A 16,769-nucleotide genomic window follows, 5' to 3' on the forward strand; every position below is an offset into this window, starting at 1 on the left:
AATGCCTAGGCCCAGAATTATTTCTAATTTTGGATTTTGAAATATTTGCATATACATAATGAAGTATTGTGGAGATACCCTTGATCAAATATGGATAAGCAGCCAGAGGAGCTAAATGATGACTCAGGCGTATAATAATTTATATCACCAAGACATTATTATTGTACTGGCTTCTTCACAGGTGAAGAAAGGAAGACATAAGTCAGAGAATGCATTTTAAAAAAGGGCTTTTAGGGCTGATGTATTTATTTATTTGTTTCTTTTCTCCCAGGGCTAATATTTTTCTAATATGTCACTTTTTTAAAAAGCACACAAAACAATGGTTTTACAAAACAATCAACAAAAAATTATTTATGGCAAATGTGTTGAATGTTTATGAGCCTCAATACTATGTGATTTCACATACATATTACATACATGTTACACAGCAAAGTCCTGCAAAATGTGATAACGCTCAAAGCAGCCAATTGCATGCATTGCCACATTGCACTGCTTATAGTATGTGTTGTGTATGTTTGTACCTCTTGTCTTCATATGTTGCAGGAAAGTGGCCCATTTGAACCAGTGCTTGCTAAAGTTATCTCTTTTGTAATGCCACAAAACCCTTTATCTTGTCTTTTGTTGTGGGCTTCCACTTTGAAAAACGAGAATGCCGTGCAAATGTAGTCTGCGATTCCACTTTGAAAAACAAGAATGCTGTGCAAGCAAAGCCTGCAATTCCAAAAATTGCTCGGCATACCTGTTTCTTTGGTCTGACAGTAGCTGAAAAGCAACCTCAGGAAAGAACAGCCTGAAGTAGACCAGCAGCCAGTAACCCGTCGTGTCAGCTTGGGTCCAATCAGCTGATGCTGGTTCCTTACTCTCCTGCTCGATCTCCTGATCACTCACAAGAAAATTGGGGGCCGAAAAGTCAGAAACCAACTCAGTGATAATATTCAAAACATTGTCCACCGACCAGATGTCGATGCCATTTTGCCTTTTTTTATGTTTCACTACTCATATACATGCAGGGATTAGACATCAAGTCAAAGTGTCTAACTTTTCTCCAAGAAAGAGGGGCCTACCTTTAGTGTAATGGTTAATGTTGTCGCCATTCACAGGTGGTTATCGCCATCGACCCCTGGATGTCAACTTCTGTCTACTCCCTAAAAGAATTAAGGTAGAAGGTTCAAAGTGAGGGCGGCAAGGATGGTGAAGAACAAAAATTGTTCTGAGTAAATAGCGAACTGAATCATGTACAGTCTTCCCCATTGTTCTGGCCTTGGGAAATGTCTCCACCGAGCTGTTTGCCTGCAATTGATCTTGGTGTAAAAGCCTTTTACATGGCAAACTAAAACCGAGATTGCTTCTCGCTCCACTTTCACTCACAATGTTCACCCAGCCACAATACCACATTCCTCGCGCCTCCTCCTCTCTTGTCCCTCACTGAACGAGACCGGTATTTCTGCACACATATACAGACTTGGGGTCTGGCATTGGTTCAAACCTGCTGCTCACACCCCGACCCTTCACTCCGACTCATGCCATCATGTTCTTTATCCCGTCTCATCATCATGGATCAGTATTTCAACCCCTAGTTCATCAGTCATGTGTTTAATCTTCATAAGGGACACATTTACAAGATGATTGAGATTTTTAAAGGTAAAATGCATAGAAATGTGTGCCTGCTCCGGTTTTATAATTTTATGTATTTTCTGGCATACACATTTTCATGTTATTAGCTTACACATATTTTCGGATTATGGATTTCAGGTTCAGTTAGTGTGACAAGTGCATTAACAGTTTTAAGTTTTTGTTTTTTTTTTTTTTCTTTTTTTCTAAAAAGACTTAGTCTAGTTTTGATTTAGCTTCAGTTTTAGTCTTCAGTATGGTGGATCAATGACAAGGGTAAGATAAAAAAAATGTCCAAAACACATGATGTCTAATTTAACTGCAACACCATACTCTGTTAGTGAAATTTATTTCTGTACAATAACAAACCTTTTACAAGATATTCAAAAGAGCTTGTTTAATGCAGTAGTTTCAAAATGTGTCACACTCCAAATATGAGCTGTACAACACTTACAATACAGTACTTAGAGCACTTCATATGCATTTCCACACTGCGTTTGTAAAATATGTCCTGTAGTGAAGGGAGAGGCACCCCAATAATGTACTCTGCTCTCCTCACTATCCTTTACAGGCGCTTGCAGTCGGATATGTTGCAGTTGCCATACCAGGCAGTGACGCAGCTGGTCAGAACACTCTCAATGGTGTCTCTGTAGAACATGGTGAGGATGGAAGGGGGAAGACTTGCTCGCTTCAGCCACCTCAGGAAGTGTAGTCTCTGCTGGGCTTTCTTGATTAGTGATGAGGTGTTATATATCCACATAGGTTCCTCAGTTATGTGCACACTTAGTACTCCTAACAGTCTCCACATCTAAACCATTGATGCTGAGTGGAATGTGGGCAGGATGTGATTTTCTGAAGTCCAAGATTATCTGTTTTGTCTTGTCGAGATTGAGAGATATATTGTTGTCTTCACACCATGCAGACAGCTGTTCCTCCTCTTCTCTGTATGCTGTTTCATCATCCCTGCTTATCAGTCCCAGAACTGTTGTATCATCCGCAAACTTGATGATGTGGTTGGTGTTGTGCGTGGCTGTGCAGTCGTGAGTCAGCAGGGGGAAGAGCAGTGGACTAAGTACGCAGCCCTACGGCGCTCAAGTGATCAGTGTGATGATGCTGGAAGTATTGCAGCCCATCTGAACTGACTGGGACTTCGCTGTCAAGAAATCCAGGATCCAATTGCAGAGGGTGGTGTTCAGGCCCAACCTGCTCAGGTTTACAACCAGCTTTTGAGGGATGATTGTGTTTAAGGCAGAGCTAAAGTCTATGAATAGCATCCTGACATATGTGTCTTTTTTATCCAGAGGTGTCAGGGAGAGGTGAAGGGCAGAGCATATGGCATCCTCAATTGACCTGTTTGAGCGGTATGCAAACTGAAGAAGGTCAAGGGAGGCAGGGAGATTAGTCTTTATGTGTGACATGACTAACCTTTCGAAGCACTTCATGGTGATTGGCGTGAGTTCAACTGGTCGGTAGTCATTCAAGCATGTCACTGATGACTTCTTCAGCACTGGTATGATGGTGGTCGACTTGAAGCATGCTGGGACTGATGACTGGCTCAGAGATGTGTTGAAGATGTCTGTGAGGACACCAGCCAGTTGACTGGCACATCCTTTGAGCACACGATCAGGTCTGTTGTCAGGTCCTGCAGCCTTGCATGGATTGAGTCTGAATAGAGTCCTCTTCACGTCAGTTATGGAGAGACAGAGTGCCTGGTCAGTGGAGGGAGGTCTTGCTTTTTTCGCAGGCTCTTTGTTCTGCGCCTCAAATCGTGTTAGTAAGATAATGGTGTGCCTTGGGATGTTTTTGTTACAAAAAAATGTGCCATCAAAGAAAAAAGGCTGGGAAACACTGATCTAGGCAATAGCATGAGGCAAAATTGTTTTGGCAGGCTTAGTAAAATGACTCAATTTAAGCAGAAAGTAATTGGGAAATTTTCAGGCCTGAAGGAAAGGAGGGCAACATTTATGTTCAAGGAAATATAGGTATCCTGATTGCCTAACCTAAGATTTAGGTTGGTCTTGACCTGTGGGTATTGTACAAGACAGGTTAGGGGGGGGCAGGTAATTGATAAACTGGGATGCAAGACTTGAAAAAAATCAGAGGACTAGTGATTGCATGATGTGGATTTATGAAATGTAGTGGAAACGGCCAAGGACTGGGCACTCTATTAGTAGAGGCAGAATGAAATTTTGTAAGGACTTATCCTATCGGCAGACAGAAGTCTGCATTATTGAAAGACTAAGGAGGTGGGATGCTGACATTATGGTGTGGATTTTGGCAGAATGGGGTACTGGGCCAGTTGGAGGATGAGGCAATTTAGAGACCGATGTAGTATAAAATTTGGGTGGCAGTTGCTATAGGGAAAGTTATGTGAAGAATAAGGGGACTGTGGATGTCACGAACTGAAGTTCTGGAGCACAGTAGAAGTGGGATAGCTGGCGTCAGATTGGGCAGCATGATGGAAAGGGTATAATACATTTTAGCCTGGATTTGCCCTATGGGTCTCGTACTGGACAGGCCAAGATGTTTATTGACACGAGAGCATGTGGAATGACGAGATAGATTGATATGAAAGGCACTCTATAATAGATTGACGTGAAAGGCACTCTATAATAGATAAGTACTGCTTTAGTTTGTTCCCCCGAAAACTGCACTCCCCACCCAAAGTTTTTTCACCAGCTGGCACTGCTGATGACACAGCTGTGGCAGGCCTGATTTCATTCCAGCTTACCTGGGTGAAGTACAGAGTCTGTCAAAATGGTGCCAGGACAACTGTCTACTCCTGAATGTCAGCAAGACAAAGGAGCTGATTGTGCACTTTGGGACAAAACAACAGAGGCAGTATCACCCCCTCAAAATTAACAGCACTCCGGTAGAGAGATACCTAGGTATTCCTATCACAGAGTACCTAACCTGTTTGCAGGTGTTACCACTTCATATGCTTCTGGGATTTCAGGTTGCATTACCACATTGCTAAATAACTTCTATAAATCCACCATTGTAAATATCCGGACAGGCAATATTAATTCCTGGTTTGGCAACAGCTGTGGGAAATAGCCCGGACACAGGCAGACAGACATTGTTTAAAAGTCCAACACACGGTTATTTATAATGACTAAAGTGCACAAACCCAGTGCCGCAGCACCAATCACCCCAACAGTCCAGGCCAACCCACAATGCCTTTCGTCTCTTCAGGCCGCCTCTTTCCTCTCCCAGACCTCATCCTCTTCCACCCGACTCCAGCCCTGAATGAAGGGAAGCGGCCCCTTTTATGTTCCCCCGGATGTGCTCCAGCAATCTTCTACCGACACACCCAAGTGTGGCGGAAGTGCCGGCTGCATCCCTGGAAGCATTCCAGGTGTCCCTGTTCCTCTTCCCTCCAGCACTTCCTGGTGTGGTGGAAGTGCTGAGGTCCAGGGCTCTCCAGGCATTGGGGCGCCCCCTGGTGGTGACCACGGGCCCCTACAGGGTTGAGTTTCAAAGCTCTGTACCCATGGTCCCCACAGTGACCAGGGTGGTCGCCCCCTCATGGTCTGGAGGAGGCATGAGCCTTCCTCCGGTCCTCTTGGGCGTCCTGGCTTGGTACCACCCCCAGCCGCGTGCCACACAGAAGTACAAAAATGCTCTTCAGAGAGCAATATGGTCAGCTGAACCTATCAAAGGAGTGTGCACTCCTAAACTTCCAGAACATATGCACCAAGTGATATTGGACCAGGACAAAGAAAATTATCCGTGACACCAGCCGTCCCAACAATAGCCTCTTTTTTGTGTTGCGGTGAGGTAAATGGTACTATTGCCTAAAGCCCAGTTCAGAGAGAGACTGAGGGGAACTTTAGTCTACAGTCCATCTGCATCTTGAATAAGAAAAATGTCTAGAAATACATGATGCCCTACTGTTAACTCTCTTAAATTATTTAAGTTATTTAGTTAGTAGTTATATATCACATTTATGTTTCTGTTAATAATTGTTGCTATTGTAAAGTCATTTTTTTATTGTTATTGTGCTTTTATATTCTTCTTAAATCACAGTCATGGAAGTTGAGCAACTAAACGTTTCACTGCATATTGTATTGTATGTGTCATTTGTATGTGGCAAAATTTTATTTGATTTGCTTAAGTGTTATCACAGTTGAGGAGACTGGGTTCAAATCCCAGCCCATTTACTTTCTGTGGCATTTTCTCACCAGGTAGTTTTTTCTCCCACATCCCAAAGATGTACACGTTGTAAGGTTGAGTTTCAATTGACCTTTTGTGAGTATGGATGTATGTGCGACAAGTGAAGGCTTATGAAGAACTAGACTTGTGTCCAAGGTTTATTCTTTCTCATGTTACCAAGATAGATTCAATCCCACCCACCACAACCATGAACTTAATTGAGCATGCTTGGAAAGGGATGTTACATGATTACTGTTGGGTCTCTATGCATGTATTCACATGCTGCTTGTTTATTGTTGATACAGTGTCTATGTCCTTTTATTACTCTGTATGCATTTAAAAGTTATTTGACTTATATTCTATCAACAGTGGAACTAATGCAATTCAAATATTTCCTTAACACTAGAATTACCAGAGACTACGAAAAAACTCGTAGATCCGGCCCACCTTAAAACCGTTCTCTCCTCTCTTTTGTCTTCTAAATGTGCCGATTAAGATGAGCAGCAAAAAGCCGGCTATTCCATCCCCCACCATCGCAAAACGTTCACTAAGTTTTCCCAGCTCATGCCTTGTTTGATTATCTGACTGAACTGGAGTTTTAGAATGGAAATAATAGATCGTTATTTGGAACACACGCATTTCATGTGTGTTCCGTTTCTACAGTAATCTGTGTAAACACATTGTTAAAACAGAATCTTTTTCATATTTTAGTAATAAATGTTACAAAATGTAGGCATGAACTATAGAATGTGTGAAGCCTTACGGCCAAACATCAAATAAACACTTTTACAAAAGGTTCAAGGATGTCACAACACCTTCCGTGGCGTAATGCTGAGATTTGCTGACTCAGAGCACAGCAGCCCTGCCACACCGTAGAGACCCGCGTTCGATTCCCCGCTGGGGAGGAAGTGTTTTTTTTTTTCTTTGTAGCCTCAAACAGACATAAAATTTATAAATTGGTATGCACCGTAAATCGTTAAGTTTAAAATGTTGATCATGGTTATTTCTGTTGATTAATTCATGCTTTTTTTACTAAGAGTCAGAACAGGAGCTTATTCAGCTTCTGATCTGACACTGTTCATTTTCAAATAATATTGCATTACTTCGACGATGTTTTCTGATTGGTACTATTCGCGTCTTCAAAACGTCACATATATTTGTTTTGAGATAATGAATAGAGCTGCAAATTACAGGTGCTTGTTCAGTGTGATAGGAACCATAGCACAGAGAGGTGTGTACACTGCAACAAGTACACATGTCGTAAATGTAGGAAGGGCGCTCCTTGGGTGAGCTATAGCGCGTCTTTATGTGAAAACAGCAGTGTCAGATGGGGAGTGTCTGATGATTGCATATAGCGCTGAAGTTACTGTTCTATGCTTTCCTCTGCATGTCCTGGAGTACAAAATAAACAGCATACAGCAACATGTGGGGACTGGCAAGATTGGGGGAAAAAAAACACGCAGTCGTTTGTATCATGATACACTGCAGAGCTATAGCGCGTCTTTATGTGAAAACAGCAGTGTCAGATGGGGTAGGGAAGGATCCTGAATGTGACTGAGAGAATGAAAAGTGAATAAAAAAAAAACAAAAACAACGCTAACCTTTACAACTATCATAAATTACACCGGCTGTTACAGACTGAAATCAAATGTATCTTTTTATTCTAAAATAGTAAAAATAAGAGCAGTTCACTTCTCAAAAGGGAGTCGTGCAGGATCGAACTTGTGACCTTTTGATTCCCAGTCAGCAACTGATACTGTTCCGCCATGGGGGCCGTCGTAGTAAATGAGTGTCAATGTCGCACACTAAGGCGGCTTTTTTTTTCTGCAGTTATATTTTTGAATAAAAGCGCACTTGTTCTGTTAATATTTGTACCTTTTGTGAAAGTGTTTCTTTGATATTTGGACTTCAGGCTTCATACATTATATAGTTTATGCCTACATTTTGTCATTTACTACTAGAATATTTTAAACGTTTCTGTTTTAAAAATGTGTTTACACAGATTACTGTAGAAACGGAACACACATGAAATGCGTGTGTTCCAAATAACGACATATTATTTCCACTCTAAAACTCCACTTCACTCCCAGATAATCAATCAAGGCATGAGCTGGGAGACGTTCGTGCACGTTCTAAGTCGGTGGGGGGATGGAATAGTCGGCTGTTTGCAGCTTGTCTTTATCTGCACATTTAGAAGACAAAAGACGATGGCGGAGAGGTGCGAACGGATTTAAGAAGCGATTTAAGGTGGGACGGATCTACGAGTTTTTTCGTAGGCTCTGGTAATTCTAGTGCTAAAAGGAGTTTTATCTCTATGGTTTTTATTTTTGGAACTGTGGAACTTATTTTTATCTACCATATTTTTCGCACTATAAGACGTACCTGACCATAAGACGCACCTAGGTTTAGAAGAGGAAAACAAGAAAAAAAATATTTTGAACCAAATGGTGTTCTAATAAATTTAATAAAATACAGCAGAATAATATTTCAACCATGTAAAGTCAACAGCGGTATTAAGAACCATCATCACTGTCATTAACAGATGAGGAGAGACTTTAAGGTTCAAGCACTCTTCTAGTTTTCTGGAAACCCCAAAAACTCCTCCTTGCTAGTGTCAGAATTTTTGAAGCTCAGTTGCTCACAATCACTGATATCACTTTCTTCACTATCTTCATATATGGTACTATCTTCAGTTGCATCTAAGGCATTGCTAATGGCAGCTTCCACCTGCAGCTATAGACTCTTCAGTGTGTGAGCGACTCTCACCGTTAGTGTTGTCACAGGTGGCTGGGGGGGCGACCTGGCCGGGACACCCTGGAGGACCGGAGGAGGGCTTACGCCTCCCCCAGACCACGTGGGGGCGACTGCCCTGGTGCCTATGGGGACCACGGGTGCAGAGCTTTGAAGCTCAATCCTGTAGGGGCCCGTGGTCACCGCCAGGGGGTACCCCAATGCCTTGGGAGCCCTGGACCTCAGCACTTACGCCACACCGGGAAGTGCTGGGGGGAAGAGGATCGGGGACACCCGGAGTGCTTCCAGGTGCGCAGCCAGCACTTCCGCCACACTGTGGAGTGCCGGCGGAAGATTGTCGGGAGGCACCTGGAGCACATCCGGGTGATTATAAAAGGGGCCGACTCCTTCCGTTCGGGGGCTGGAGTCGGGAGAGAAGGAGGGACAAGGTCTTGGATGAGGCAAGGAGGCGGCCTGAAGGAAGAAGAGGCATTGTTTAAGGGCCTGGACTTTTGGGGACTTTGGGGTTAGAGTGTGCACTGTAAATATGGAGACTTATAATAAACGAATGTTGGGTGATTTAAACGTGTCCGCCTGTCTGTGTCCGTGTCATCTTCCACAGTGTTTTGATCTGGACTGTGCATGTGCCCAAAACATTAACATTTATATGTTACTTACATAAAAGCCAGATCGAATGATATTTACCTTGATATATTTACTTACTTCCTACAGTGTAAAGTCACAAGTAGATTGCGGAGCTTCCTGTGTTTGATCAAGAGGGGCATGCTCAAAAAATACACATGTAATGCCATGAAAAGTGCATGCTGACACTTCAGTTCGTAAGCAATGGTACAAGAATGCAGTCAGACTTCTTTTTTGGGCACATAACCGTCCAGATCTAAACACTAGCGTGGAGAGTCGCTTGCGTACTAAAGAGTCTATAGCTGCAGGTGGAAGCTGCCGTCGCTGTACCTTGTATATAAGAGCCAGATCTAATGTTATTTACCTTATTATTACCTATTTAGCTAATTGTTATTTACTTATCTTCCTACAACATAAAGTCACAAGTAGACTGCAGAGCTTCCCTTGTACATAAACAAAATACAGCGACGGCAAAAGTGAGACGTGCATTCTTTCTCCGATGTAACGAACCATCTTCATTATCTAAGTTCACCTCTGTTATAGGACATCTTTATGTGAAAACAACAGTGTCAGATCGGGGGAAGCGTGAATGCAACTGAGAGAATAAAACTGAATAAAAAAAAAAACCAAAGCTAACCTTTACAAGTACCATAAATTTACACAGGCTGTTACAGACTCAAATCAAATGTATGTTTTTATTCAAAAATAGTAAGAATAAGAGCAGCTCACTTTTCAAAATGGAGTCGTCCGTGGTCTAACTCGTAAAGTTTTGATTACCAATCAACAGTTGTTACAGTTGAGCTGAGAAAACTGTGCGGCGGTGGGGGGATGTGATAGTAGGTTGCTTGCCTGCTTATTGACACATTTACAAGACAAAAGACGCTGATGGAGAGGTGCGAAGGGATTTAAGGTTGAGACGGATTTACAGGTTTTTTTCGTAGGCTTTAGTAATTCTAGTGTTAAGCGTCCACTTCCTCTTCTAACAGCTGTCGCTATTGCTGACAGGTCAGGTAATACACATCACAATATGTGACGCAATATTTGCTCCATAATACACACAGACATTTCCACCCACTTTTGGGGAAAAAAAAGTGCGTCTTATAGAGCGAAAAATATGGTAATTAAACTAAAGAATACCATCTTTGAAATAACTGTAGTTTACCGTCAGATTACACTACAATGCTGGTTAAAGAATTGATGCACATTTGTTTAAATGCAGAGATATTTTTGGAACACAGTCAGGTTAAGTGACTTGTTCAAAATCCCTCACTGTCGGAGACTGAAGTTGCAAACCTTTAATTTAAAACCTTAGTCATTATCCACAACGAACAGGAGAAAGCACATATATGACCACTTAATTATATGATGAATATTTTGTTATTTTGGTTTATTTGTGGATTCATTCCTTGTTTATTTCATCAGCTAATTTGCAAATGTATTCATTATTTCATTGAATTAGTGTAGAATTCCGCTGGTGGCATTTAAATCCAGTAGACCTGTTGGATTTTTCACAAAGTGAATTTCACTTTACTTTGTTCTATTGCGGATGCCAATTCACTATATTGTTGTAGTTTATGCAATTGCTATTAAACATTTTTTTCCAGAGTAATTCAATATTTTCATTTTATTAAAGTTTTACAGTATTTTCGGTAAGATTAATTGATTTAGAAACCTCACATCATCCCTGACAGTTTTTGCTTAATATTACTTCATTGCCAGATTTCTCAACTACCAGTTTGCTTGTAATCAGCCTTTATTTAAGCAGCTCAAAGGTCTGTGTGGCAATTTTGATGGCAGAATTTAATCAAGATGGGCTTTAACATTTTAATCTCGTTTACAATATTACTTTTTGTGGTGTCTCAGATGTTGTGGGTACATATCATCAAAGTAGATGTAAATTAGTTTGTAAATACGGTAGCAAACATTGGGGAAAAAGAAACATGAAGGGAAGAATTATTACCATGTAAAATCTCCTTATCCTGAAAAAAATGCACAGTATACTTCCAAACAATAGAAGGGTATCTTATGGTGCTATGTGTAAAAATATACTTGTTTTCCTCATAGCTCTGTGTTCTGTCTTGTAAACAGAAAAGCTACTGCTTTTTAAATGTAACCACTGTGAGTGGGATCTCACTGCAAAGTAAAACTGACACTGATTTCTTAATGACTTCTACTGCATGAACAAGACTACAAATGAAGACAATAAAAAGGTGGCATTTGGTTTAAGAGGAATAGTATTTTTTTACTTTGTAAATACTGTGTCCATGTAGGCATCAGTAAAGCCAGTATAGTTGAATATTTTTCATCCTGCAGATTCAACAAGCAAACATTCTTGCAACGTTTGGTTTCCTTAGTGATTAAAGTTTGACCATTTCCTCAGAGCATTAGTAATCTCTAGACCTCCCTCAATAATGCTCATTCATTCAGCTTTTTATGAGAAATCCTACTTTGGCAGGACACAGACACTCAGCCAGTCTGTTTTATGCAATACATTGACTGAGTTTTTCAGTGTCACATCAACCCATTATACACCCATGTAGCAAATTCTTAGCCAAGTTTTATATAATAGTCAGTTTGTCTCTTTCAAATATACTGTGACAAATATAAAAACAGCCAATAATCTCATATGATTGATTTGAGAAAAAATTAGTTAAGATTGTTTAGAGAAAGTATAATTTTAATTTGACGGTTACACATTATAATAGTCTTCCCCATCAGTTTTGTCTTTTCTTATTCTTTATTAGAGATTAATATTTTGAACTATTGAAGTACAGCTTTAATTTTTTGGGAATATGGTGTGGGTGTGTTTTATTCTTAGTATGCAGACTACACTTGTAAGTTTACAGTTAAAACTTTCCTTGTATTAATTACACTTATTAAAGTACATGCCTCTGTGTAGAATTGGTCTTATTTGATATAGCCGGTGTATTTTATAATTAAATGTCATACCTTTACTATAACAATCACTTTCATATTGAACCACATATTGTGATTTTTTTTATACTAGAATATTTAATGTGTGGCTTTAACATATTTTGGAACATATGAATCCTTACTTTCATTTTTTGAATTTTTGAAATCCATACTGTCAAAAGTATAAATCAGATGATTTGATATATATAAATATAAATATATTGATATAGAAAATAAGCATATGTGCTGAATCTGTATATTTGGTAACACTAGAGCAGGGGTCCTCAATCACAGTCCCGGAGGGCCGCAGTGGCTGCAGGTTTTTGTTTTAACCCGGTTGCTTAATTAGAAAGCAATTCTTGCCAATAATTTAATTTCATGGCTTTAACTCTGCTATGTCAGGTCATTCTTATATCCTAGATTTTCTTCCCTTTTCTAAGGATATCATCCAAATGATTTGAAGGCTAAAATGGATGAGTAATTCTCAGTCCTTCACTTTTTTCTCTTTACTTTCCTTCCAAGTACAGTGGAGCAGCACTGAGCTTGTATAGCGAATTTCTCGTATCTAGAACAAACGTCCCCATTGAAAATAATGGAAGTCCAGTTAATCCGTTCTGCATCCCAAATATATTAACATAAAAATCAATTTTCCTAACAAATAACACTGATAAATTATATATACTGTAGTCTACCTTTAATAAATAACACTGGTAAATAATATAACTGATTATTAAAAGAATCAAAACAGGTGTCCAAAGTGCAGTAGAGCATTCAATAAATCTTTAAATAAATAATCCTTAAAACAGTTGTGAAGTGGAGGTTTAAAGTACATAAGAATAACAATCCTTTAACACGAGGTTAAAACGTCAACAGGAAGCAGTCTTCAAAAAACAGATGACAATCCCCGGTGCTTCTTCTCTGTTAGCGTCTCACCTGCTTCTCCCATGCGGGCTCTGCAACAGGCGAGACACTTCTCTACACCGTCCTGCTTCAGCTGTTTGGCTCGCCTGCTCAGCTACACGTGAGCCTGCACTCGCTCGCTCTCCCGCACCGACTTCCTACTGCTGCGGATTCCTGCCTCCTTCTGCAACCTCCGTTCTCTCTCCTCTCCTCTCCTCTCTTTTCTTTTACTTCTTCTCCCCCTTAACCGGCTCGCGCTTCTCTATATATGCGGGGAGGACATGGCAGCTGCAGCCCATCAGCCACAGGAACAATCATGGATGTGGGCAGTTTCCCACCTGTGCACTTAGGTGAGAAATGCAGACACCGCAGATCGCCCTGCGGCTCGCTACTGCTACCACGCCCCTCGCTAAGCCGCGAGCTATACCCACAGCTTGGCTCGTGGCTCGTTACGCGAGCCAATGCTCATATTTAGATCTGAATTTTTCGCTCATACTTTCCTCGTATTTTGAATTTATCGTATACAGAGGTGATCGTATCTCGAGGTTCCACTGTATTTAATTAAACCCAATAGTGCATGATAAATATACAGAGGTATAAATGGTAACAAGCTAAATGGAAAATGCTGGTCTCTTTTGTCATTTGCATGTTATTGCTAATTAGGAGCAATTAAACACAAACAATACAGCTGTTTAAGACTAAAATAAGTAATAAGAGTTCAAAATCTTAACGAGCGAGTCAACTAAAGTGAAGCAGAAATGTTACTTGAGCAGTAAGTGCTTCTTATTAAGCAACTGGGTTGGAGCAAAAACCTGCAGCCACTGCGGCCCTCCAGGACTGTGATTGAAGACCCCTGCACTAGAGTATTCATTTTAATATGTAAATGTATGAAATGAGGTTAAAGAACTTGTCTCAGACAGGTGATTTTTTATCGTGTAAGTGAGATGTATATCTGCATGTGTCTGATATAAATACATTATTCAAATGCATAACCCCCAGTCAAGGCTACTTGATAATTTTTATAACCAGATTTAATAAACATATGTTTGAGAAGGTTAAAGAACAGTGCAAGAGTGAATCAGGCTCATATGCCTTTTATTTCAGACTAAAGACATGCAATATTGGGTTAATGGATGGATCCAGTTCTTACCAAATCGTTAATTTTCTAAGCTCTCATAAATGTTGTGTGGGGGAATGCTGGGAATGAGAAAATACATACAGAGTGCAGCAATTACACCAGTAAAGTACATTTATTTTTAGTGATGAGGGATTAAATTGTCTTGTTTACTACAGTTTACCTTTAGTAAAGGAAAGTGTCTGTCAAGTAACCTTGAGTAGTGTTTAGTGTTTATTTGTGTAAATTAATTTTTGGAGCTCAGTGAAAACTATAGGATCTGTGCTTTTTTGACACTTTGCAGGGCTGAAGAAGCTGAGTTCTAGTTTAAATGGTTGGCATACTTTAGCCATGACCCAGCTGAAAATGCACAGATATGAAGATTGTGTTGATTCTTGCATCCAAGGTAATGTAATTCTATAATTTAATGTGGCACATATTGAAAAATCTTATTGTTAGAAATGTATGATGCTATAATTTTTCAAACTCACGAAGGGATATATTGCAATTGAAACAAATGCTTTTTTTAAAAAAATAGACTGAAATTACATCACCTTACAGGTTTGTGTGATCTAGTGAAAACATTTTAAAAGATGGGATTTGCCAACAAGATTGGCACACATTTTGAATCTGCAAATATCATATGGGTGTATGTTATCACATTATAACCCCATGTTAATGCACTGTTGTTACTACTTATATTTCCAAACAAACTGTCATCTCCAACTGTTTTACTAAATTAATATTAAAGGGTGTATTTAACATGCAGTTTTGGTCATGTCAAAAATTGTTTCATTTGTAGGTAGATTTCAGTTCATTTGATATAATTGGGTCTTATGATAACTACTTTGACTTTTTTTCTGATGTTTTTACTGAAGAAAACAGTAAAGCTTGAATGATGAGGAATTATTTGTTTTGACTTTGTTTGGTATTTCAAACCTAATAACATACTTGATATATCAGCTAAGGGCCTTATTTCAGTTATTAATGTGTCGGTTAGCACGTTTATAAAAATCATAACTCTCAACATTTAGGAGGGGTGTTCAATAATTTTTCTATCCCAGTATGAAAGAAAAGAGTTTTTAAAAAAAAAAAAGTTTTATTTTTCAATATAGTCCTCTGATAGCTCCATACACTTAATCCACTTTTCCTGCAATGACTTTAACACCTCTGAAAAAAAATCTTCTCTTTGATCTTCAAACCAGGACTTCACAGCTGCCTTGATGTCTTTATCACTTGAAAACCACTGTCCATGGACAGATTTCTTCAAATCTAGGAACAGAAAATAACCTGAGGTAGCCAGCTCAGGACTATAGGGTGGATGGTTACGCTCCTGGAACACACATTTCTCGGATGGCATCCAGTGATTGACGTGACATGTGAACCAGCGCATTGTCGTGAGGAATCTGCACACCTGCTGTTAGTTTTCCTCATCTTTTCTCCTTGATTGACTCCAGCAAAGCGATCATTGTGTTGGCTAAGTCTCCTCAGTTATGGTTGTCTTGTGTGGCATGAACTCCGGGAAATAAAGTCCTTCAATATCCCAAAAGACAGTTGATATGACTTTGCCTGCAGATTTTCCTGTCTAACTTTTTCGGGGTGGGGAATGACTTGTGCTTCCCCTCCATTAACTTCATTTTGGACTCAGGATCTCTGTGATAGACTCAAGTCTCATTTCCAGTCACCAAATCATGGAAAAAATTAACTTGGTCTTCACGGAGCATCTCCAAGTTCTCCTAACAGCACTGGAGCCTCATGGCCTACTGACATGGTGTCAGCATTCTTGGAACCCATCTTGCACTGACCTTTGACATGCCCAACTTTTCATGAAATATTTTCCAAACTGTACTTGCTGAGATATCTATTTCTTCAGCTATTCGGGTCACCTTAATTCATCTGTCTGAAAAAATTAAATCCTCAACTTGCACATTTCTGTGGAAGTTGCTTCCACAGGCCATCCAGTGTGAGGGCCATCTTCAATGGAGACTCTGGTCAATTAAAGCTTGCTTCACTGTAGCAAACCTCTCAGTGCATTTCTCTGTGTTTTGCGCCTGTTTTGTGTTCTTAAATCGTGTAAAATCGTTTTCTTTGTTTTCTTTTAATAGTTTGTAAGTATTTATTTTTATAAAATGCTTTGTAACATTTGTGAAAGTTTTTTTTACTTTTGATCATTATCGCCTTTGTAATCCAATGGGATACTTGTGCTCCACCAGCGCAGAAAACTCCAGGTGTGTGGCAAGTGCTGTTCATTTACAGCCAGGATGCACTGTTATCACTGAGACCATCTACCACTTATTCTCCCTGTGTACTAATAATATACCAGATGAATTACAAGTTTTGAAACCCAGAAGGCAAGGAAAGAGAGGTGGACATCGGGTATGTCTGAGACAGTGAAGTTTTAAGACACCTTTGCCAACTATCATCATGAGCAATGCATAGTCCTTGCAGAATAACCTGGATGAGGTGAGAGCATCTGTGCAGTACCCTCCACGAGTATCGAGAAAACTGTCTGATCTGCTTTACTGAGACGTGGTTTGAGAATACCGACTTAGATACACCTGTTGAAGTGGATGGATTTGATTGTGTACGGCAAGACAGAAACCCAGCTTCTGGTAAGCAGACGAGCAGTGGGGTCTGTCTTTACATTAACAAAAGGTGGTACAAGAATATCACTGTAATAGAGCGGATCTGCACCCCAAATATT

General features: G+C 40.1%; 1 protein-coding gene across 1 annotated transcript in view; it reads left to right on the top strand.

Moving 5' to 3' along the window:
• Positions 1–16,769, top strand: part of skic3 (SKI3 subunit of superkiller complex) — a 228,287-nt gene that overhangs the window by 68,161 nt on the left and 143,357 nt on the right. The window contains exon 10 of the mRNA XM_028804761.2: positions 14,370–14,471. Coding sequence (XP_028660594.2) covers positions 14,370–14,471 — 102 coding nt within the window. The remainder of the gene's footprint in view (positions 1–14,369; positions 14,472–16,769) is intronic.

This window comes from Erpetoichthys calabaricus, chromosome 7, assembly GCF_900747795.2.
Source record: "Erpetoichthys calabaricus chromosome 7, fErpCal1.3, whole genome shotgun sequence".
Taxonomy (NCBI): domain Eukaryota; kingdom Metazoa; phylum Chordata; class Cladistia; order Polypteriformes; family Polypteridae; genus Erpetoichthys; species Erpetoichthys calabaricus.